At 39.8% G+C, this 23,625-nt stretch overlaps 1 protein-coding gene across 3 annotated transcripts in view; it reads right to left on the bottom strand.

The window, feature by feature from the left end:
• The window catches only part of LOC122554156 (serine/threonine-protein kinase N2-like), a 117,494-nt gene that overhangs the window by 56,124 nt on the left and 37,745 nt on the right, over nt 1-23,625 (bottom strand). For all 3 annotated transcript variants that reach the window (XM_087990429.1, XM_043698732.2, XM_087990430.1), the window contains one exon: nt 12,027-12,324. In XM_087990429.1, coding sequence (XP_087846555.1) covers nt 12,027-12,324 — 298 coding nt within the window. The remainder of the gene's footprint in view (nt 1-12,026; nt 12,325-23,625) is intronic.

The following is a 23,625-nucleotide window of genomic DNA, read 5'->3' as shown; positions in this document are numbered from 1 at the left end:
ACCAGTGGAGTGCCACAAGGATCAGTGCTGGGACCTCTACTTTTTGTCATTTACATAAATGATTTGGATACAAGCATAAGAGGTACAGTTAGTAAGTTTGCAGATGACACCAAAATTGGAGATGCTGTGGACAGCGAAGAGGGTTACCTCAGATTACAACAGAATCTGGACCAGATGGGCCACTGGGCTGAGAAGTGGCAGATGGAGTTTAATTCAGATAAATGTGAGGTGCTGCATTTTGGGAAAGCAAATCCTAGCAGGACTTATACACTTAATGGTAAGGTCCTAGGGAGTGTTGCTGAACAAAGATCTTGGAGTGCAGTTTCATAGCTCCTTGAAAGTGGAGTCGCAGGTAGATAGGATAGTGAAGGTCGTGTTTGGTATGCTTTCCTTTATTGGTCAGAGTATTGAGCACAGGAGTTGGGAGGTCATGTTGCGGTTGTTCAGGACATTGGTTAGGCCACTGTTGGAATATTGTGTGCAATTCTGGTCTCCTTCCTATCAGAAAGAGGTTGCGAAACTTGAAAGGGTTCAGAAAAGATTTACAAGGATGTTCCCAGGGTTGGAGGATTTGAGCTAGAGGGAGAGGCTGAACAGGCTGGGGCTGTTTTCTCTGGAGCGTCGGAGGCTGAGGGGTGACCTTATAGAGGTTTACAAAATTATAAGGGGCATGGATAGGGTAAATAGACAAAGTCTTTTCCCTGGGGTCGAGAAGTCCAGAGCTAGAGGGCTTGGGTTTAGGGTGAGAGGGTGGTACGTATATGGAATGAGCTGCCAGAGGAAGAAGTGGTGGAGGCTGATACAATTGCAACATTTAAGAGGCATTTGGATGGGTATATAAATAGGAAGGGTTTGGAGGGACATTGGCCAGGTGATGGCAGGTGGGATTAGATCGAGTCAGGATATCTGGTTGGCATGGACAGGTTGGACCGAAGGGTCTGTTTCCATGCTGTACATCTCTGTGACTCAATGACTCTATGACATCTCATCCTAACATAAGCCACTTTCTTCCTCTTGACAAGAAATTCAGCTCCCTCAGTAAACTACAGCTCCCTTACTAGACCACTTCCTTACTGCCTGACAGGTACACACTTATCAAGGACGTGCAGAGCTATTCCATGAATAAGGGTCTAGATTAGAGTGGTGCTGTAAAGGCTTTTGCCCAAAACGTCGATTTGCCTGCTCCTTGGATGCTGCCTGACCTACTGTGCTTTTCCAGCACCACTCTAATCTAGACTCTGGTTTCCAGCATCTGCAGTCCTTGGTTTTACCTATTCCTTGAATAAGCTCCACACTTCAATTGCGCCCATCCCCTGCAGTTTCCTTGCCTGTACTATGCAAACTAAATCTTGCCTAATCGCATCACAATTCCCTTTTCCCCAGTTATTACTCTTGCCCTGTGGTATATACCTATCCCTTTCCATCACTAAAGTAAACATAGTAAGTTAGATTGTGGGTGGCACGGTGGCACAGTGGTTAGCACTGCTGCCTCACAGCGCCAGAGATCTGTGTTCAATTCCCATCTCAGGCGACTGACTGTGTGGAGTTTGCACATTCTCCCCGTGTCTGCGTGGGTTTCCTCCGGGTGCTCCGGTTTCCTCCCACAGTCCAAAGATGTGCAGGTCAGGTGAATTGGCCATTCTAAATTGCCCGTAGTGTTAGGTAAGGGGTATGCGTGGGTTGCGCTTCGGCGGGGTGGTGTGGACTTGTTGGGTCGAAGGGCCTGTTTCCACACTAAGTAATATGTAAGTAATCTAAAATAACTGAACTGTGGTCATTATCACCAAGTGCCCACCTACCTCCAAATCTAACACTTGGCCGGGTTCATTACCCAGAGTTTGAACCAATATCCTTGCAAGTTAACAAATGTCAAGGAGAAATGGAGGCAGGTGAGCAGTATCAGACTAATTTGGTAGGCATGCAATGATAATGTAGTGCTTAAAAATTGGGTCCAGAGCAACAGAGAGTCAGATAGACATAGAAACTGTTGCTATATTTGGTGAGCTACAGATGTACATAATCACATGAAAACATAATATAATGGTATTAACTCTGATTGGACAAAGAAGCAGGGAATGCTTAAACATTCTTGGGTACAAAATATTCACAAAGGGAAAAGTTAACAGGAATAGCTGTTTTGAAGATGGAAACTATTGTTGTGTTCTGAGGAGACACTGTCCTCAAGGGATCTAAAATAGAAAACTCAGGTTTTGGAATTGGGAAACAATTTTAAAAAAAGCAATTAGTCTACTTGTTTTTAAAAAAAAAAAATACATAGGCTTCCAAATAGTGGGAAGAAGTTAGGAGATTCAGAAGTACATTTCTGAAAGAGACAAAGACCATGTAGTGATAATGGGAGGATTTAATTTCCTCAACACTGAATATGGCAATGATCATATGAAGTGTAAATTACAGGAAGAATTTCTTAGATATGCTCAGGAATTATTTTTTAATCAGTATGCTTTGCACCCAATAAAGAGTCTTTGCTGGATCGAATCTTCGTAAAATGGAGGTGGCATTCACATTCAATGAGCAATGTATCATAAGGTGTAGATTGATATAGTGAAGAACAAGTGATACCTAGATAAAAATACTTGAGAAAGATTAATTTCAAGTAAAAAACATCTGGCAGGGAGAGATGTAAAGAAGCATGGGCAACCTTCAAAGAAATGATTTTAGTGCAGCTAAGAGAGCAGGATAAAGGGAAGACAACTACAAGATTCCCCAATGGTAAGAAGGTAGTGGGAGATGTAGGATATAGTAGAGAAAAAGAGAACAAATGTCACCCTGATTATACAAGAGCAACTCTGACTGAATACAGGATGGAGAAAGTGAGGTCTGCAGATGCTGGAGATCAGAGCTGAAAATGTGTTGCTGGAAAAGCGCAGCAGGTCAGGCAGCATCCAGGGAACAGGAGAATCGACGTTTCGGGCATAAGCCCTTCTTCTTTCCTCATTCCTGAAGAAGGGCTTATGCCCGAAACGTCGATTCTCCTGTTCCCTGGATGCTGCCTGACCTGCTGCGCTTTTCCAGCAACACATTTTCAGCTCTGAATACAGGATGGGACAATCAAAAAAAAGTAGGGACAGTGAGAGAATAGATTGATTCTTTTATATTAGTTGTCAAAGGCTTAAACATTTTACTGTTAATGTGTCTGTCAGCAGAGCAGTGGATCCAATTAGAGACCAAACAAAACATCTAAGGCAGAAAGCATAATCTAGGTACTTAAGTTAGTACCTCCCTTGGTGAGCATGGAATGGGACTTTGCCAAAGCCATAATAGCAGGAAATTGCCAGAATGTTGGAAATGATTTAGATACTGCCTCAAACATGTAAAGTCGAAAAGTCGCCTGGTCTGGTTGTAATGCATCCTAGTTTGAGGGAATTAAGGATAAAAATTGCAGAGATGCTGGCCATAAGCTACGCACGATTGCAAAATATTACATCTTGGCTCCAAATAAGTTGCTAAATCTGACAACTACAGACCGGTCAGTTTAACATCAGTGATGCAAGTTATTTTTAAGCAACCTGGAACATGCTGAGAGACAATGTTGAGGCAAGTGGGACTTGAACCTGGGATTGTCTGTTCAGAGGGAGGGAGCTTATAAAAAAAATTAAACATATTTTTCTAACCAACCTGTTCAGAGTTGTTATTACAGACCTATGGAGCATGTGGGGCTTGAACCCAGGTCTGTCAGTCAAGGGGCAGGGACACTATCACAGTGCCAGAACAGCCCTTTTCAGCTTCAGTATAAAATTGACTAAAGGACAAGAAACAGCTCTGCAGAATTGCTGGTTTTCAAACTGGAGGTAAATATACATGTTGCTTGCAACAGTTCAGTATTAAGACTGCTAGCGTTTATCAAAAAAAGCAGTAATGATATGAATTTAAAAAGCCCAGAGAAAAAGCTGTCATCCCCAAAAGCCACAAACCTTGCAAATATAGTCAAGTGAGGAAGACAGCAACAGACTTCAAGAAGTCAGAGACAGTTGGTGGAATGGATAGATACAGAGATGTATAACTACCAAAAGCAGTTTGATCAAAGTGGAGAGAACAGACCCGTGGCCATCAAATGATTTTTAAATCAGAAAGATTCAGTGTTACACGTGTGCAGTCAAATTTGAAACATCCATTCATTCCTTGCAGGAATGTTGGAAGAGGAATACCTGGATGTATTAGTGGATTAATTTCTAAATAGCCATGACTAATGTCACAAAACTTAATTGAAATGCACTTGATTCCAGGTTGCAGCCACAGGACAAGAGAATCCTTTCTTGACTTGTACAAGACCTTTTAGGTTGAAGAGTGCGCCAATGGAAAAGCACAGGCGGTCAGGCAACATCTGAGAAGCAGGAGAATCAACGTTTCGGGCATACGCCTTTCACCAGGAATAAGGCTTCTGAGCCAAAGAGGCTGAGAGATACATGGAAGGATTGGAGGTGGTGGAAAGGAGGAGGAGTTGGTGCATGGGGCCGTGGAAAGGTAGCTGGGAATGCAATAAGTGGATGAAGGTGGGGGAGGGTAACGAAGGACCTTCTGTTAAAGGCAGAACCAAATTGGATATCATACAGCTACTCCTTTCATTCTCCATATCACAGCAAGAGAGCAGTAGGTTGATAGCTCACAGAATGTCAGTACATTCCTTCAAGTTAGGGGCTGACTACAGCATAAGTTACCACAAGTAGTAGGCACCCTGCAACATAAATCATGACTCATTTGATCTCCTAGACTAGTTTCAATTACCTTTGAGTATCAAAGGAGAAACCTTTGTTGCCAATGCTCCAGGTGGCTGGGAGTACATATAGTAAGGGGAACCAAATTGGAATAGAAAAGTTCCTCGTTTTGGTTTCTTATACAGTAGCGCCTCGACATACGAACGACCCGTTCACGTACAAATTGGTTTACGAACAGGATTGTACTTAAAATTTTGCTTCAACGTATGTACGGAATTCAAGGTACGAACGCAAAAAGCCCGTGTGCAACGTGGTTGCATTGTTCTATTTTGCGACGCGCTTGTTGAACGCAAAAGCTCTCGGGCACCGCGTGATCTCATTCAGTTCGTCTTTGGCACGTGCACCGTGAACAGCCGTCCAAGCATTCTTACACTATCCAAATAATGGGAAAAATTGATTCAGTTCGCAAACTTTTCGGTTCGCGAACCGGGTCCCGGAACGGATTAAGGTCGCAAGTCGAGGCGTTACTGTACTCAGGTTTCCACCTGTCATGGCCCTAAAACAATCAGAATCATTTCCAAACGGCATCCTATGCAACTGTAACCGCGGTGTACAACCATGATGTACACCTTCCTCTACAGTGTGTCACCAACCTCATTCAAAACCTCTCCTCTGTTATTCAGTTGAGAGAGAGCCCTTTTTGATTAGATTAGAATACTTACAGTGTGGAAATAGGCCCATCAGCCCAACAAGTCCACACCGACCCTCAGAAGAGCAAACCACCCAGACCCATTCCCCTACATTTACCCTTTCAACTAACACTACGGGTAATTTAGCATGGCCAATTCACCTAGTCTGCACATTTTTGGACTGTGGGAGGAAACCAGAGCACCCGGAGGAAACCCATGCAGACACGGGGAGAATGTGCAAACTCCACATAGACAGGGAATTGAGGCAGCAGTGCTAACCACTGAGCCACCGTGCTGCCCTACAAACTTTAGTCAAACTTTGTGGATAATTTATAGCCAGAGAATCTCCTACAATAAATGTTTCTTCCTGCTCATACCACTGATGTTTCCAAAGCTTAGAAAAATCAATTAATCATCTTCATTTAAAAAAAAAACTACACTGGGTCCCTCCACTGCTTATTGGACTGTCTGCCATTCTGTACAATAGCAGAAATTTCCTCCAAATTAAAATCGTAAGATGATCCATGCCACCATCCCACACTGTGCAAACTCCACTTCTAAGCTTATACTTCCACCTCACATTTTAGCCTGAAAACCATGGCCAACCTAGACTGTTCACAAATTGCCCTGTTTAACACTGCTGAGCCACAGAACTCATCTGCTCTCCACTAAAAGACTGCCGACTTGATGTTTGTAATATTACTTCTGCATACTCATTAGACTGACAGCAAAAATGTCCATACATACTTGCGTCACTTTTAGACTCAGCTATTCTAAATGCACTCAACTTTTCCATCTTCCATCCTCCGTTAATTGTGCTTAACCCAAACTCGGCTTCCCAGATCCCAAATTTTTAAAAATCCTGTTCACCCATTAGCCCTCCGCTTGTTGACACCTCGACACATGATCCTACAAATGCCTCAAATTTAAAATTATTATCCTAGCATTCAATTACTTCCTTAGTCACACCTCACCCCATCGCTGTAGCCTATTTAAAATCAGTATTTCCTAAAGAAGATAGAATATGAATAAAACTAATGGATGCTAATTGCATTTGATTCACACATGCAATGCTACAGGTAAATTAAACTACAAAAAAAAAGTGATTTGGGATTGGGACATTGTAATGCAGTATGTACAATGCAGTAGAAAAGGATTTGAGAAGTACTTCATTGATGCAAATTATTTCAGTTATGAAAAGCACAGTATTTTGGATCCACAAAACATTTAATACAAATGAATTACAGCCAAGCTGTATAGGGCATTAAACAAGGAATGTCTTCACTAAATCCTCTACTTTTCCACCTTCTTTTAATACCTATTTTAACCACTTTGTTTTATGGCTTAATTTCAATTCTGTCAGGTTACGGTCATCATGAAATCCCTTAGAGTCATAGAGATGTACAGCATGGGAACAGACCCTTCGGTCCAACCCATCCATGCCGACCAGATATCCCAACCCAATCTCGTCCCACCTGCCAGCACCCGGTCCATATCCCTCCAAACCCTTCCTATTCATATACCCATCCAAATGCCTTTTAAATGTTGCAATTGTACCAGCCTCCACCACATCCTCTGGCAGCTCATTCCATACACATACCACCCTCTGCGTGAAAAAGTTGCCCCTTAGGTCTCTTTTATATCTTTCCCCTTGCACCCAAAACCTATGCCCTCTAGTTCTGGACTCCCCCACCCCAGGGAAAAGACTTTGCCTATTTATCCTACCCATGCCCCTCAATTTTGTAAACTTCTATGAAGGTCACCCCTCAGCCTCCAACGCTCCAGGGAAAACATCCCCAGCCTGTTTAGCCTCTCCCTGTAGCTCGATCCTCCAACCCTGGCAATATCCTTGTAAATCTTTACTGAACCATTTCAAGTTTCACAACACCTTTCCGATAGGAAGGAGACCAGAATTGCATGCAATATTCCAATAGTGGCCTAACCAATGCCCTGTACAGCCGCAACATGACCTCCCAACTCCTCTACTCAATACTCTGACCAATAAAGGAAAGCATGCCAAACGCCTTCTTTACTCTATCTACCTGCGACTCCATTTTAAAAGGAGCTATGAACCTGCATTCCAAGGTCTCTGTTCAGCAACACTCCCTAGAACCTTACCATTTAGTGTACAAGTCCTGCTAGGATTTGCTTTCCCAAAGTGCAACACTTGCATTTATCCAAATTAAACTCCGTCTGCCACTTCTCAGCCCATTGGCTCTTGAAGTATATTTCTCGATGGAAACTGTCAAAGTTTGTTTCAGCAGCATTTCTACCTAACATCTAAATCTTTCATCAGCTTTACACTTTAAGCTGCTACTTCTCAAACTGTTCATAGGGTTAAAGTGAAAACCACTGCAAGTCAGCTTGGCTGCTGGATTAATGCTTGGTCTGCACGAACCTCCATGATATCAAAGCTCCGGCGAATCTCTTTATAGAGATAAATTTATGCAGCTGCCAATACATGTTCTATTTATTGTTATTACAGTCTTTTGTCATCACTGATTGGGATTCTCAACTATAAGAGTCTGTTTTTAAGAAATGCACATACTATGGTCATTGGAGTTGTCAGGGACTTTGAAAGCTTCATGAGAGAAAGAAAATCATACAAAGACACCCATTTTGAAAAGAGCTTGGCTGTATATTTACAAAACTAACCAGGAATCATTAATTGGATATAGTGAAGCTAGATTCAAAAAAGGGAAAGAAGTGTCTTTTAGACTTTAAATTTAATGTTAAGATTCGTTGGTTAGAACCATGATAGTCAATAGCTCAAGAGTGTTTATCTGGTGTCAATTAAACAAGATAAGCATAAATTTGATACATTCTAATCAACCTGCTCAGATGATATTACACACCACTGCAGTGGGTGGGATTTGATCAGAGCTCCTGGCTCAGAGGTTGGGTGACTATCAGTGTACAAGAAACCCTTCCCTCCAGCTTGAATTTTACAGAAACTTTCAGAAAATGCCAACTAGCAATTGCTGACTAAACAGTAATATTTTCTTGATGTCTGTTTGGAAGGAAAATGGTTATGATCTCCCTTGTGAAATACTACAAATAGGAAAAGCAGAACAAGAGAAAGAGAAAACACAAAAACTTGAAATAACATACTCTAGAGATGCAGTTTACTCAAAACAAAACCAACAAAAAACAGATGAGCTTCAATTTAATACTCAACTACACCATACAGCCACGTCTAATCTCAATTCAAAAATTTATACAAAGGACTTTTAGGAGAAATGCTGCACTGTTATTTTGTAATGGGTGTCAGAAAGATTATACATGACCATTACTTTTGCAAGGAAAGGACACAGACAAAACTGATAACTGAAGTCATACTTTTCCAACAGAGTCTGATCTTCTCACAGCTAGCAGTAAATTTGGCATCAGTGAATTTTTAAATAAATTATTCCTTCACAGAATGAGGGCATTGCTGGCAAGGCCAGCATTTATTGTCCATCTCTAAATTACCCAAAGGGCAGTTAAGAGTCAACCACATTGCACTGGGTCTGGAGTCGCATGCACACCAGACCAGGTAAGGATGGCAGTTTCCTTCCCTAAAATGGCATTAGTGAATCACTCAAATGCACCACCCAATATTCTCTCAATCTCAATACTAGCATTAGCAATCATACCTGCATGTTATCCAAAAGACTTATGACAATCAAAATTAAATTTACTTCAAACTGCAAACATGTTAAGCCATAATTATAGTATAACCAATGTAAAAGTTTACCATAAGAATTAATCAAAAATAATTCACACACAATACTGCCTTTGTTGCTGAAATCATTTTCACCTTTATTATCTTCAGTAGTGGAAAAACATTTAAATCTGTCTCAGCAAAAGTCCATCGAACTGACAAGCAGAGTACAAACTCACACCAACGGCTGGTAATAAGACCATAAGGCATAGTAGTGGAAGGAAGGCCATTCGATCCATCGAGTCCACTCCACCATTTAATCATGGCTGACGGGCATTTCAACTCTACTTACCCACACTCTCCCCGTAGCCCTTAATTCCTCACGAGATCAAGAATTTATCAATTTCTGCCTTGAAGACATTTAACGCCCGGCATCCACTGCGCTCCGAGGCAATGAATTCCACTGGCCCACCACTCTCTGGCTGAAGAAATGTCTCATTTTCATTCTAAATTGACCCCTCTCTAATTCTAAGGCTGTGCCCACAGGTCCTAGTCTACCTGCCCAACAGAAACAAATTCCCAGCGTCCACCCTAAGCCTTGCATTATCTTATAAGCTTCTATCAGATCTCCCGTCAACCTTCTAAACTCTAATTAATTCAATCAAAAGATCCTCAGCTGCTCATTGTAAGTTAGGCCTACCATTCCAGATCATCTGTATGAATCTCCACTGGACATGCTCCAGTGCCAGTATGTCCTTCCTGAAGTGTGGGGCCCAAAATTGGTCACAGTATTCTAAATGAGGCCTAACTAGAGCTTTATAAAGTCTCAGAAGCATATCGCTGCTTTTATATTCCTCGAGATAAACGACAGCATTACATTTGCTTTCTTAATCACGGACTCAACCTGCAAGTCAACCTTTAGAAATTTCTGTACTAGCACTCCCAGGTCCCTTTGTACTTTGGCTTTATGAATTTTCTCACCATTTAGGAAATAGTCCATGCCGGTATTCTTTTTTCCAAACTTTTACATTGTAGTATAACCAATTATGACTTAACATGTTTGCATTTGCTCAAGTTGAATTTCAGTCATTTCCTGGACCACTGTCCTAAACTGTCAAAATCTTTCTGCAGCCTTCCCACCTCCTCAGTACTACCTGCCTGTCCGTCTAACTCCATGACATCGGCGAATTTCACCAGAATGCCCCCAGTCCGTTCATGCAGATCATTTATATATAAAGTGAACAGCTGCGGCCCCAACACTGAACCCTCCGTGACACCACTTGTCATCAGCTGCCATTCTGAAAAAGAACCTTTTGTCTCAACTCTCTGCCTGTTAGACAGCCAATCCTCAATCCATGCCAGGAGCTCACCTCAAACTCCATGGGCCATCACCTTACTCCACAGCCTCTCATGAGGCACCTTAAAGACCTTCTGGAAATCTAGATGGATAACATCCACTGGGCTTCCCCTGGTTTAACCTACTTGTTACTTCTTCAAAAGAATTCTAACAGGTTTGTCAGGCACTACCTCCCCATACTAAATCCATGCTGACTTGTTCTAATGCTGACTTGTTCTAATCTGACCCTGCACTTCCAAGAATTTAGAAATCTCATCCTTAATGATGGATTCTAGAATTTTACCGACAACCTAGGTTAGGCTAATCGGCCTATAATTTTCCATCTTTTGACTTGATCCTTTCTTGAACAAGGGGGTTACAACAGCCTATTTTCCAATCATCTGTGACTTTCCCTGACTCCAGTGATTTTTGAAAGACCACAACCAACGCCTAATAGAAACCCTGGGGTCAGAGAGTCCAGAACTGGATGGCATAGGTTTAGGATGAGAGGGGAAAGATATAAAAGAGGCCTAAGGGGCAACTTTTTCACACAGAGTGGTACGTGTATGGAATAAGCTGCCAGAGGAAGTGGTGGAGGCTGGTACAATTGCAACATTTAAAAAGGCAGCTGGATAGGCATATGAATAGGAATGGTCTGGAGGGATGTCGGCCGGGTGCTGACAGGTGGGACTAGATTGGGTTGGGGTATCTGCTTGGCATGGAGGGGTTGGACCAAAGGATCTGTTTCCGTCCTGTACATCTCTATTACTTTATTTCCAATTTTATAGAGTTAAGTATTCAAAACAAAGCATTCCTCATCACTAGACCATGAAATTGTAGAATGTCTTCATACAACCAAGTAAAATTAAAATTGAACTGTGTTTCTCACCATTCCTACCTAGTTTTTTTTGGGTGGGAGTGGGGTGAGGGCGGGAGGAGATGACGGGTTTGGGAGAAAAAGGAAGGAAAGAAACAAAAGATCTATCATGTGGGATACTCTATGGCAATGTTATACAGCCACATTAGCTGAAAGCCATAAGCATCACTCGTGCTTGCTCCCTCAATGTAGGAATACATTGTATAACACAGAGTAACTTAAAGTTGACCACAGTGGATCATAAACCTAACTTATCAACTTTCTCTGTCCTAATGTCCAATAACAATTACTGCTGAACACAGTGCTCAACCAAATCTGGCTAGCCAGATTTGTCAAATTAGTGAAAGATAAGGCAAACAATTACAGAACACACTTCATCTTTTGAGCAACTGATTTTAATAAAAACATTATGAATTATGCATTATGAATGGGCAATTAATAATTCACAAGTTTGCAAGTTAGACTTGGAAAGAGAAAACGATGTGAGTTATTTTGTTCTGTCAGGAACAGACTCATTTGTGTAGGATATTTTTGCCAGCTCTGCTCTTAACGGCCAACTGATAAGGAATTTCACCAGCTGAGAATGTAAATGAGGTAAGCAGTGGGGAAAGGCTGGCACAACAGCCCTCTTTCAAAACTCAAGTTACATTCATAAACGCACTTTGTTCAATTTATACTGCAGCTGCTGTCAAAATTCATTCTTACTTTCCATATTTCCTTGTCTGACAGTCCATGCGCATTACACTTTTTCAGCTCAAACATATTCAAAGAAAAATCATTAAAGAACTAGAACTTTACATAAATTTACCTGCTAACTCAGGATCCTTCACAACAATGTGCGCATTCAGCTCCTGCAACTCTTGATGAAGTTCATCTAGTTTTTTGTTTGACTTTTTTAACATATTTTCCACATAGGCTAGATTCTTTTTATCAGTTGTGACCTTCTTGAGGTTCTCTGCTCCTTCCTTGATTTTAAGTTCCTTCCGTATCTCTCGCTTGATTGAATCCTTGATTTCATCCAGCTTCTGTTGCACCATGGTGTCCGATAGATCCAAGTTCTGGCCCAGGCCCAGACACTCAGAGACTAGGTGACTTCGGCCATCACCCTATAGAAGAATAAGTTTGTTTAAAATAAGTATTTCTGTCCAAGAAACTGTTTGTGACAATACAAACCCTTTGCAGATTTTTAATCTTGGAAAAATCTGCCAGAATTATTTGATAGCACTGAACCACTTGGGAACATATTTAAGAGTACACAATACAATCAACTATCCAATAAAAGATGAATATTTCAAAACACAGTTAAAGTACAAACGCTTTCCAAAGATACACAAAAATGCTGTGAGTGATCACTTGCCAGTGCAAAAAGTCTAAATATGCTTTTTGTTGTTTTCAAAAGATCAGCTTAAACTATCAAAAGTATTCAGAGCTTGTACTTATCATAACATATAAACAAATCAAATACAGTATTTTAATTATCATCCTAAACATCTGTGTACTGATATGCAGTTTAAAATTCTGCTTAATCCAAAGCTGAGTGATTGATGCAGTGCCAGTATTTGCAGACAGACTAGATAAGCTGATTATATATACAGAAAATACTGAAAATACTCAGGTCAACATTTTTAGAAAGGGTAACTAGAGTTAACATTTTAGCTTTGTGACCTTTTCGCCAGAATTTGAGTGTTAATTCAATTCTTCAGAAAGCACCAATACTGAAATTTTAAAGTAAATTCAGATTTAGGAAGTGATGTAACACATGGCATGACTTAGGCACTTTACTGCATAGTCACAGAGTCATAGAGATGTATCATTCCTTTATAGTAGGCGTCCAATCGCCTGAGCAGCTCATGTATTAGTTATATTTCATCAGAAGAGAAGCAGTTTAGAAAAAACACAGGCTTTTGACATTCAGTTACGCACTACAAAATCCAGACCAAATTGAAATCAGCATTCGTTTCATCTACTTCTGTTCCAAATACACCCTAAATGGAAAGCAAAATGCAACATTCACACAACAGGTGATGACAACAGCTATTAACTATGCAGAACAGTGATGTTTTTTTAAAATTCTGCTGGATTTTAGTTCTTAATTCTTTGTTAGATGCGAGTATCAAGAGAAATGGAGACAAAGTGAATACATGGAGCTGACAAACAGCTATGATCTAAACAACCAACACAACTCAAGTTTCACCAGGTAAACATATTTATATATTCATAGGTTCTTGCAACAAATAAGGGAGCCATTCGACCGATCCCATCTGCACCAGACAACAATCGCAATGCAAGTGAATATCTAAATACATTAAAATATTAGACCCCACTTTCATGCAGAAGGTCTCAGACTTTCACCAGTCTCCAGTTGAAAATGTGTCTCAACTCTCCTATGAGACTTCTACCCCTTACCTTAAATCTATGTTGCTTGGTCAAAAAGTGCCTGCCTATCCATCTTAGCTCTGACCTTCAATCTTGTACTCTTTTACCGGATCCTCTCTCAATCTTCACTGCTCAAAGGAAAACAACCTCAGTCTCTCAGTTCAAGCAGCATCCTGCAAATCCCCTCTGGGCTCCAAAGTGTGGGTGCGCAATCAAACCTTCCTATAACATTGTGACCAGAACTGCATGTAGTACTCCAGTTGAGGTCTAACCAGCGTTTTGTATAATTCCATGTTTGCATCAGTGCAGGAAATGATGTCAGGAGCTGAATGGATGGTGTGAAACTCAAACTGTGTGTTAATAAGCAGGTTATTGCTATGCAAGTGCTACTTGATAGCACTGGATGAAAATCATTATCAAAGTGATGGATGTTCAGCATCGGCAGATGGAGCAGCAACTGGCCAGACTGCACGTGCAGGACATAACCAGGCAATTCTAGTGTTGTAACTGTACTAGAACATCTCAGCTAGGGGCACAGCATGTTCTGGAGCACAAATCTTCAGTATTACTATCAGGATCCAGAACCTTTGCAGTATTCAGTACCTCAGCCATTTCTTCATCTCACCTGGAGTGAACTGAATTGGCTGAAGACTGGCATCTGCAACGCTGGAGACCTCTATGTTTAGATGGATCAACTACTTGGCACTTCTGGCTGAAAATTGTTGCAAAATAGTACAGTCTTAATTTTTACGCTGATGTGCTAGGCTCACTAATATTGAGGATTGGGGATATTTGAAGATCTTCCCTTCCTCCAACAAATTCTTTAATTGCCTAACATAATTCACGACTGGATGAGATAGGACTGAGCTTAGATTTGATCCAATGATTGCGAAATGGCTGAGCTTTATCATTTGCTTGTTAGGTTATTTGGCAAGCATGCAGTCCTATGTTGTAGCTTCACAAGTGTGACACCCTTAAGGTACCAGCATCTAACTAGACACTAGCTGCTAACCTGAAAATCTGTTCTTTCCAATTGTTTTAGATCATTGGAGTCCTCTAGCTATGGTAACACTACCTCTATTTGTGCGAGCCTTCATATCGTGCCATGAAAAGTTGAAGCACCTTAAGTATTTTGAAAATCCAACTTTACCATATCCACTTCTTACACTTTATCTACCCTACTAGTTACATCCTCAAAGTATTTGACAGATTTGTAAGAATTATTTTCCTCTTAAACCACTGACTCTAGTTAATTAGATCATGTCTTTACAAATGCAGTTACCACTTTTGGTACACAGCCTTCAAATCTGGAGTTCATCCAAAACCAGTTGCGCAATTTTAAACCCTTTACCCGTATGAGCTAAACTACTGAATAGTAGCCCAGCAATGCCTTTATTTTAAAAATTGTTGCCCTAGATTTCAAATTCCTCCACGGTTTTGTTTCGCACCATCTCGAAATCATCCAGCTACAATTCCTCAGGATATCCATACTCTTCCAATACTAGTCCTTTGTATGTGCCTAATTTTCATTGCTGCACCATTGGTGACCATATCTTCAACGGACGAGCTATGGAATTTCTTGCTCCTTCAAAAAAAAAAGCTCCTTAATACCTACCTTTTTGACTAAGCTTTTGTCATGCAAGTATCTTGTGTGACCTAATCTCAAATACCGTTTAGAATACTAAGGAGGGTGTAGGTGCTATAAAAATGCAAGTTGTTCTTATTCACATCCTTCCATTTCAATCTTCAATTCCTTGGTTAAAGTCTACCAGTTACAGCCCTGTGCCTCTTCCAAACTAGATTCTAACAGATTTTCATTTTTCGATTTTCAAATACCATCCCACTTTTCAAAGCATCACTTTCTTGTATAGAAAGTAGTTGACCATGTTATTATCACCAATCGACCCCATTACCTCTAACCTGTTGCAACAAAGCTTCTCATTTTGGCCACTATGCTACCTGATGTCTTAAATAATCTGTTCTTTTCAGATATTCCCACTCCATCACCAACCCTATAAAAATACTACCCTTTCTCAACGTCCTAACATCATCAAGGCTCTTAAACAGGTTACCTTCTAAATACAGGTTAACTTTTAAAAAGCTATATTTCAATTTTTCTTGTCTTTTATCCCTGATCCTAATTAAAACTGCGACTGATCATGACTTATTTCATCTCTCTAAATTTTGTTAGTCGTTAACACTAGATCATAGACCTATTCTGAAGTGTTCTCTTTATTACCTGGACGACCTTTATTACCTCAGATTACTGCTTTAAAATCTGTAAAGTATTTTTTCTTAAATAATTCATCCCTGGAGGATAAAAACCTCAAAAACAATACTTATAAACTGGCAGGATCTGAACATTGACTATATACCTGTGGAAACTAATTCTGGCATATTTCTATAGCAACAAGTATTCCACCGATGCACAGAAATCCCATGTGCATAGGCATACCACAGCACAAGAAAGTAAATTGAAAGCGTAGAAGCTCAAGAGTTCTAATCTCTTAATTAGCAATAATCACAACAGCCCATGCGATAATCAAAATTCGGAAGGTGAACACAAAGAGAAGTTCCATTTACTTGTGCCAATATCCAATATAACATTGTTTGGAAGGACTCTACTGGAGTCATAAGGAGAAAGATTAAGGATTTACAAAAGGACTACAGTAGCAAACATAATTCTAAAACAAACCAAACAATGAGACACTGCAGATAAAAGAGAAAACCCAAACATATAAAATGTTATTAAAATGAAGGAGAAAAATAAGAAATTAAGAAAACATTAGACCAAGACATGTAGGGTTATGGCCCAAAGTAACATTAATTACATAAATGAATGGAATATGAAAAAAATACATACACAGGCTCCCTGTGGAAGACAGCCATCACTAAGACTGACTGCAAGTCAGGGCTAGGAACAACACATGACAGATTATTAGGTCTTCAAAAAGGGTAGGGTTCCAGTATAGGGGAAAAGGAGTAGCCATCATGATTAAAAGTTAAGTGATTCAACACGGAGGCTATACATGAGGTAGTCAAGCAGACAAGAGGCAAAATTTTAAAGAAAAGAATTTCTTAAAGTAACCAACACGGAAATGGGCTAACGAAGGGACTCTATTTAAGGCTGGAGTTAAGAATTACGTGCAGGGCCCCAGGTCAACAGCCACTCATCAGCAAATAAAGATTCCTTTATTTAATTTGAAAGCAATAGTGTACAAACAAAAAAGGGAGGTTTTGCTAAAACTATACAAGGCACTGGTCAGTTAACATCTGGAACACAGTTTCAGTACCCTTCTAGAAAAAAAAAACAACACCCTTATCAGAGGCAGGCCAGAACATCCACCAGATTGGACTTATTTTCTTAAGAGGACTGGTCAAGTAGGTTGGGCCTATACTCATTGAAATTTAGAAGAATGAGAGGCAATCCTTTGAAAAATGCAAGACTCTTAGAGGGCTTCACAGAATAGATGCTGAGAGGTTGTTTCCTTCTAAGGGAGAATCTTAAACCACAGTGTTGCTCATTTAGACTGCCCCACAGTGTCATGATCCAAATTTGCTGACCATGCAAAAATAGGAGAGAGAGCATGCTATGAGAAGGAAAGATGGAATCTGCTAGAGGATATGAATAGTTAAATAAGTAGGCAAAACCTGACAGATGGAGTTTAATGTAGGAAAGCACATGGTCAAGCACTTTGACAGGGGGAAATCAAAGGCAGATGATGAATTAAACGAAGTGCAGTGCAGTGGGATCTGGGTATTCTTACAAAAATATTAGCATACAGCAAAGAATTAAAACAAATGGAATTTTACCCTTCATTGAAGAATGGAGTTTAAAAGTAGAGAAATTTTGTTACAAGTGTCCAGGATGATGGTGCAGCCATACCAGTAGTGTACAGTTCTGTCCATTTAAGAAAGGCCCACCTGCTGCGGGTTTATCCACAATGCCATTAGGGAGGGAATTCTAGGATTTTGATCCATCAGTGTTGGAATGATGATATATTTGCAAATCAGGATGGTGAGTAGTTTGGAGGGGAACTTAGCAAAAGGGATTCACTAAGTTGATTCCAGTGAACAGGGTGACTTATCAAGAATGACTAAACAAGTTCAGACTTCTTTCATTACAAGTTAGAAGAATAAGGGCTGACCTTGTTGAAGCATGCTAGATTGTGAGGGGCTTGAGAATACATTTCCACTAATGAGGAATTCTTAAACTAGGAGATTACAATTACAGAGAATGTGTTCACCAATTAAAACTGAGATGCAAAGGAATTAATTCTGCCAGAGTGTGATGAATGTCTGGAATGCTCTATCCCAGAGAATTGTGGAGGCCAGATCAAAGTATTAAAGAAGAGCTGCTTTTTGAAATGTCGGGGAGTTGGGAGCTAGCCCAACAACAGGAAAATGTGTGGCATGGCCTGGGGGCAGATCTTATTGAATGACAGGCATGCCTGAAAGGCTTGCTCCACTTTCTCAGATTCTTACATTGCACAAAATCCCTGAGACACTTACCGAGCATGTTGAAACGAGAGGAAGATAATGGAATTGAGGGCAAGTTATTGGCCTGGTTAGGAGATCAGCCATGTAACACATTATGGTCTGCTACTCTAATTAGCAGATGTTAATAGCAGTGTGCCTCAGCGATAATATTGAGAACCCAGCTATGAATTCCACCTCCCCGCCTGCCCCCACACTCATTGATTTTAACAGTCACCCAATTAATAATGTATGTTGCCTAATGTGGATGCTCCTTCCTGTGAAATGACTACATAATTCATTAAGAAACTGCTGTTTGAGAGAAGACCGAGAACTCGTGTCTCTGTGCACATGGGCGATCGTACATTCTCTCGCTCCAGGGCCTGGAATAAAGATGGAGGTAAAACTATACTGTGGCTCTGAGCGCTTTGCTTTGACTGAGGTGGGAACGGGACAACAAACTGAATAGATTTTCAAAAGACATTGCGAGACTTGCCCTGATTTTGAAAGGTGAAAGGTACAGGTTGCAACGTCAGGAAGAGCTTGGGTTTTAACATTCAAGGCTCTGTGGCTGCTAGAAGCATGGTACAATGTAAAATCATACCATGGAATACTGTGTCAGTTAATAAGCCGCAAACACCAAACAAACAAAAATTATTACATATAGTGTGTTGATTTTGGTTGCTTGCTACAATAAAAAAGTGTATAAACATGAAAACTTGTCTTGCAATTTTATTTTTAAAATCTCCCCAGTCATTTCCTGGGAAAATTATTTTTCAAAGATTTTGACTCCATGAAGATAGTGCATACATGAATATCAAAACAATTTATGGGATATGGAGCAACTGTGGATATATGGAGTTAAAACACAGATCAGCCATCACTTGGCTAAATGGTGGAGCGCACTAAACAAGCCAAAATGATCTATTACCCTGGTCTATATTTCTTGACTTGTATATCCCATCCAGTAAAGGCACTGGAACTTCTGTTTACAACATTGAAGCAACCTATTTAACAAACCCTACCCTAGCTTACTCATTTGACACACGTCTTCAAACTTGGTCAAAAACCAGGTGACAAAATCTTGCTGGTGACACACCCAAAATACAAAAGCAGCATTTTTTTTTAAATAAACTTTAAAAATCCTAATTTGAAGGGAAGTAAAAGTGCTGCCATAACATTTAGTTTTTTCTTTAAATCTGCACAGATAGAACTACCTGGAAACCTCAGAAACAAGTACTAAACTATACAAAGCAGAAGCCAGATTTAAGTCCTTATCTATATCAAATTAGCTGTGGCATCAGTTGGAATGCTACAATTGGCCTTAATGTCTTCAAGCTTTGAGGAAATTGTTGGGACAGGGTGAGGTGGATAGAAGAGTAACCAGCAAAAGCCCTCATTCTCATCAATTAATCAGCTCCCGTTGGATATACATGCAATATCTAAATGCTAAGTAAAGATGGGATCACCTTTGAAGCCATCATCTGGCCAAAATACTAGTTCAAAAACCAGTGGAAACATTACATGAGCAGCCAAAGCCATCAACTGGTTATAACAAAATAAAAAACCTGACCATACAAATAAGCTCTGCATGCTAGCATTTTAATAGATAAGCTTTAGTGTTGCAGGTGCTGCCACAGAAAAACGCATGCATTAATGCTAATTGAGAGAACAGCCAGGACTTGTTTAAATTTATACCAGGAAGACTGACCCAATTGGTCGGGATATTACCCTTGGAAATAAATCAATGACTGGCCGAGACCCATTTTGGTGAGAAGAAACAGATACAATGAGAATACATGTTGTCTACAAAGGACAGGATCCTGTATAGGAATAGATGTAGCATGCATGTGTACAAACTTGCAATCCTAAATTAGGATAAAATTTAAGTAAACTGTCTATTAACTATCATTCAGCATTATGGGGTGTATTTTCCATGACAACATCTCTGCTAACAAGTACTCTCCTCTTAAGCGTAAGTTAATTTTCCTGTTGAATTTGCATTCTTGAAAGATTTCCTGATCAGTGCAAGGTGAAAAATTTCAAGTGTCTTTTTAGCAATAGTCAACCGTACTAGAAAAAGGTTATTCTTTGGGCTTTACAGGGAGCATTTTATCTACTCTAAAAATGATCAAAATTCCATAATAAAATTGAAAACATCCAAGGGGTTATTAAAAAAGGAGATCCATATAATTATATTAAAAAGATTACTAAATGAAAAATGTATTCATTCAAGTTTATTTTCAAATGATTTCTCATTTAAAGAATAGCTCCTGGACTATATCCAAGAAGCTGCAACATTCTATAATGTTTCTACAACACAAAATCTTTGAAAATCTTCGTGGATGTGCAGTGCTGGGCTAAAGTAAAATACAAGTTTTGGACAGGGTAACATGATGCTAATGCAACTCTGCCCAGTTTGAATAAAAATATATTTCCAGAGACACTTTGTGCTAATTTACAAGTATTAGCCCAAGGAAAAGCAATGGTCAATAAGTCAAACATTCTTTAAGGCGGCATAATGGAACACCAGGACAAGAGTGGGCTAGTCAGCTCCTTAAAGTTTGTCTACCATTCACTTAGATCATGGTTGATGTGCGTTTTAACTAATATTTACCTGTCTTGATTCTAATTTCATTAAATTTATCAAAATCAAAGATGTTATCAGACAATTGGTAGATTTTTAAAAAAATGTTTAACAGTTTTTTGGTGCAGTAATAACTGAAATGGGAGAGTGGAGAAGGGACTGACACATGAGAAAGATTGACAAGCTAGGCTTGTATACAGTGGAGTAGTAGTAGTCAAGGATGATATTATTGAAATATACAGGATTGTGACAGGGCTTGCCTGGGAAGATGGAGAGAGGTGGCTTCTGCTTATCAAAGCATGTAGAAATTGGGGTCAACATTTTTAACAAAATCAGATCACCCTACTGAAACAGACAAGTTTCTTTTGGGGAGACGTGAATCTTTGGAACTCTTCCTGAAAAAAGGTAGTCGAAACAAGACTTGAACATTTTTAAGACTGACGTAGGTAGATCCTTAAGAGAATGTAAGGTTATCATGGCGTAGATGGAAATGTAATCTCATATCTGAAATCAACTTAGCTGTGGTTTTACTGAACGACAGCAGGCTAGAAGGACTCAGTAGTCTTCTGCTCATAACTCTCATCTCAATAAAGCATTCCAGTTTTACACCAACTCCAAGATTTCGGGGATTTGCAGCTCAGGTTGTAAAATTTGCTCACTGAGCTGATAGATTTGTTCTCAAATGTTTCGTCATCATGCTAGGTAACATCAGAGAGCCTTTGGTTGAAGCATTGGTGTTCTGCCTCTCTTGCTATTTTCTCTGTTTATTGTGGGAGGTGATATAGTGTGCTGTTCTGAGAGGTTTGGTAAATAGGGTCCAAATCTATAGGTTTGCTAATGGAGTTCCGGTTTGAATGCCAGGCCTCTAGAAATTCCGAGGAGTGTCTTTGTTTAGCCTGTCCCAGTCAAACTGGTGCCCCTCTTAGTCTGTGTGTGTATGGATACCAGTGATAGTTAGTCATGTCTTTTGGTTCTACAACCTGCAGAACGAATGTTATATACAAATACCCTGCAAGAACTGCAACAAACATTACATCGGACATACGTGCCTGGCTAGCCACCAGGATACATGAGCACCAACTAGCCACCAAATGACATGACCAACTATCACTGGTATCCATACACACAGATGAAGTGGGACGCCAGCTCAACTGGGACAATGCATCCATCCTGGGACAGGCTAAACAAAGACATGCATAGGAATGCCGAGAGGTCTGGCATTCAAACCGGAACTCCATTAACAAACAGATTTAGACCCCTTTTACCAACTCTCAGAAACAGAGCCAGAAATAATATCACCTACCACAACAAAGACAGATAAATAGCAAACGAGGCAGAACACCAGCACTTCATCAGAGGCTCCACTGATGATGTTACCTAGCACGGTGACGAAACTTCTAACAAGAAATCTACCAGCTCAGTGAGCAAACTTACAACCTGACTAACATTTATGTTGAGAAGTACATCATCCAATGTCTGGAGAGATAAAAAGAAATCCAATGATTTGGAGAGCCTGAGTTTCTATTGTGACCCTTGAGGATCTTTGAAAAAAGGTTTAAAATAATTAGTTTTAAGAACAAATTAGATTGCAATATAATTGAGATGTAAATGAATGAAGAAATTTTCCAAACACTTCTGAAGCTCAGCCAAGAAATATGGTATAGTATTGAATTCCATTACCAAAATCATACACTATTGTATTTAATACTGGTGTAAGATAAGCACATACATTGAAGCAAATTCCTTTAAGTGACAGGCAGAGAAGGGGAGGTGGGTGTTTAAAAGTTAAACCAATTTGAATTAAGTAGTAAAATGGCTTGCGACACTGCCACACTTTGTCCACTCGAGTTGTACAACAGCCAGCAGTGCAATTGCGAATGTTAATCTTAACTTTGGTTGTGAGTGAAATGATAAATTTCGATCAGTACAGTATTAGTGAGAAGCACCATGACTTATAGCTATGCTCACTAGTCATGGGGACAATGAGGGAGTGAACTAGATTAAATCAGAAAAATATGGCACAAGGCACATTACGTTAGGCTAAACGCAAGACAAATTTCATTACAGCTGTTAGACATATTTGAGATCAGTTCAACCACATTTTTAAAACTGCGATAATACACATGTTGCAACAATGGAATTATATAATATATATCAAGGGACAATCTTTCAGCCAAAATTTCACCCTCAAGTGTTTACTGAGCTCAGCATTGCTATTTATGTTGCGAGTTTAGAGCCAACTATTGTGCTGATATTGTTTCAGTTTAGAAAAACACAGTCACAAACCACAGTCAATCTGCCTGCTTAAATAAGATAAATACCTACTCCACAAAAGGGGCAGAAATTACTATAAAAGTAAGCTAATGATATTCAATATTTCTGATGAACAAAAATCAGACTGCAAGCACAGATGCAGAGCTGTACTGAAAATTCAGAAGTTTCTGTCTCAGTTGTTCAGTACATTTGGGGAGCCAGATGTTTGACAGTGAACTCCCCATACTGATATCATAGATACAGACTAACCTAAGGCTTGCCCATTTTAGTCTTTTTGACAACATGACAGATCTTAATTTCCAAACAACCTCTGTGGTCCTGAAAATTAACTCAGAGTCTCATTCCATTTTCAAACTCTTGCAAATTCAAATTTAAAAATAAATTCTTCGCTACGGTCTTTCTTTTCCTCTCACCATAATCACTATTTCCATCTGTCTCGAATTTACTAATCAATTCCACATTTCAAACTATTTAGTTGCTTGTGCTCGGATGAAAAAAATGTCAGTGTGAAACATTGTATCCTTCCCACTAATGATTTCTAAGATTTTTTTTGCACATTTCCAGCATCTATAGCGAAAGGTTTTTTTAAAATTAGAAGATTCTGATTAGTGTTTCAAAGCATTGAATTGCCATAGATAGAACTACAAAAGTGCTCATTAGCAAATGTGACTCACCTACTTAAAGTCACAAGCTT

This window comes from Chiloscyllium plagiosum, unplaced genomic scaffold (genome assembly GCF_037043375.1).
Source record: "Chiloscyllium plagiosum isolate Xiang-an unplaced genomic scaffold, Cpla_swu_hap1 HiC_scaffold_9, whole genome shotgun sequence".
Taxonomy (NCBI): Eukaryota; Metazoa; Chordata; class Chondrichthyes; order Orectolobiformes; family Hemiscylliidae; genus Chiloscyllium; species Chiloscyllium plagiosum.
The sequence above is the reverse complement of the archived record's forward strand: the minus strand, read 5'-3'. Positions and strand labels throughout refer to the sequence as shown.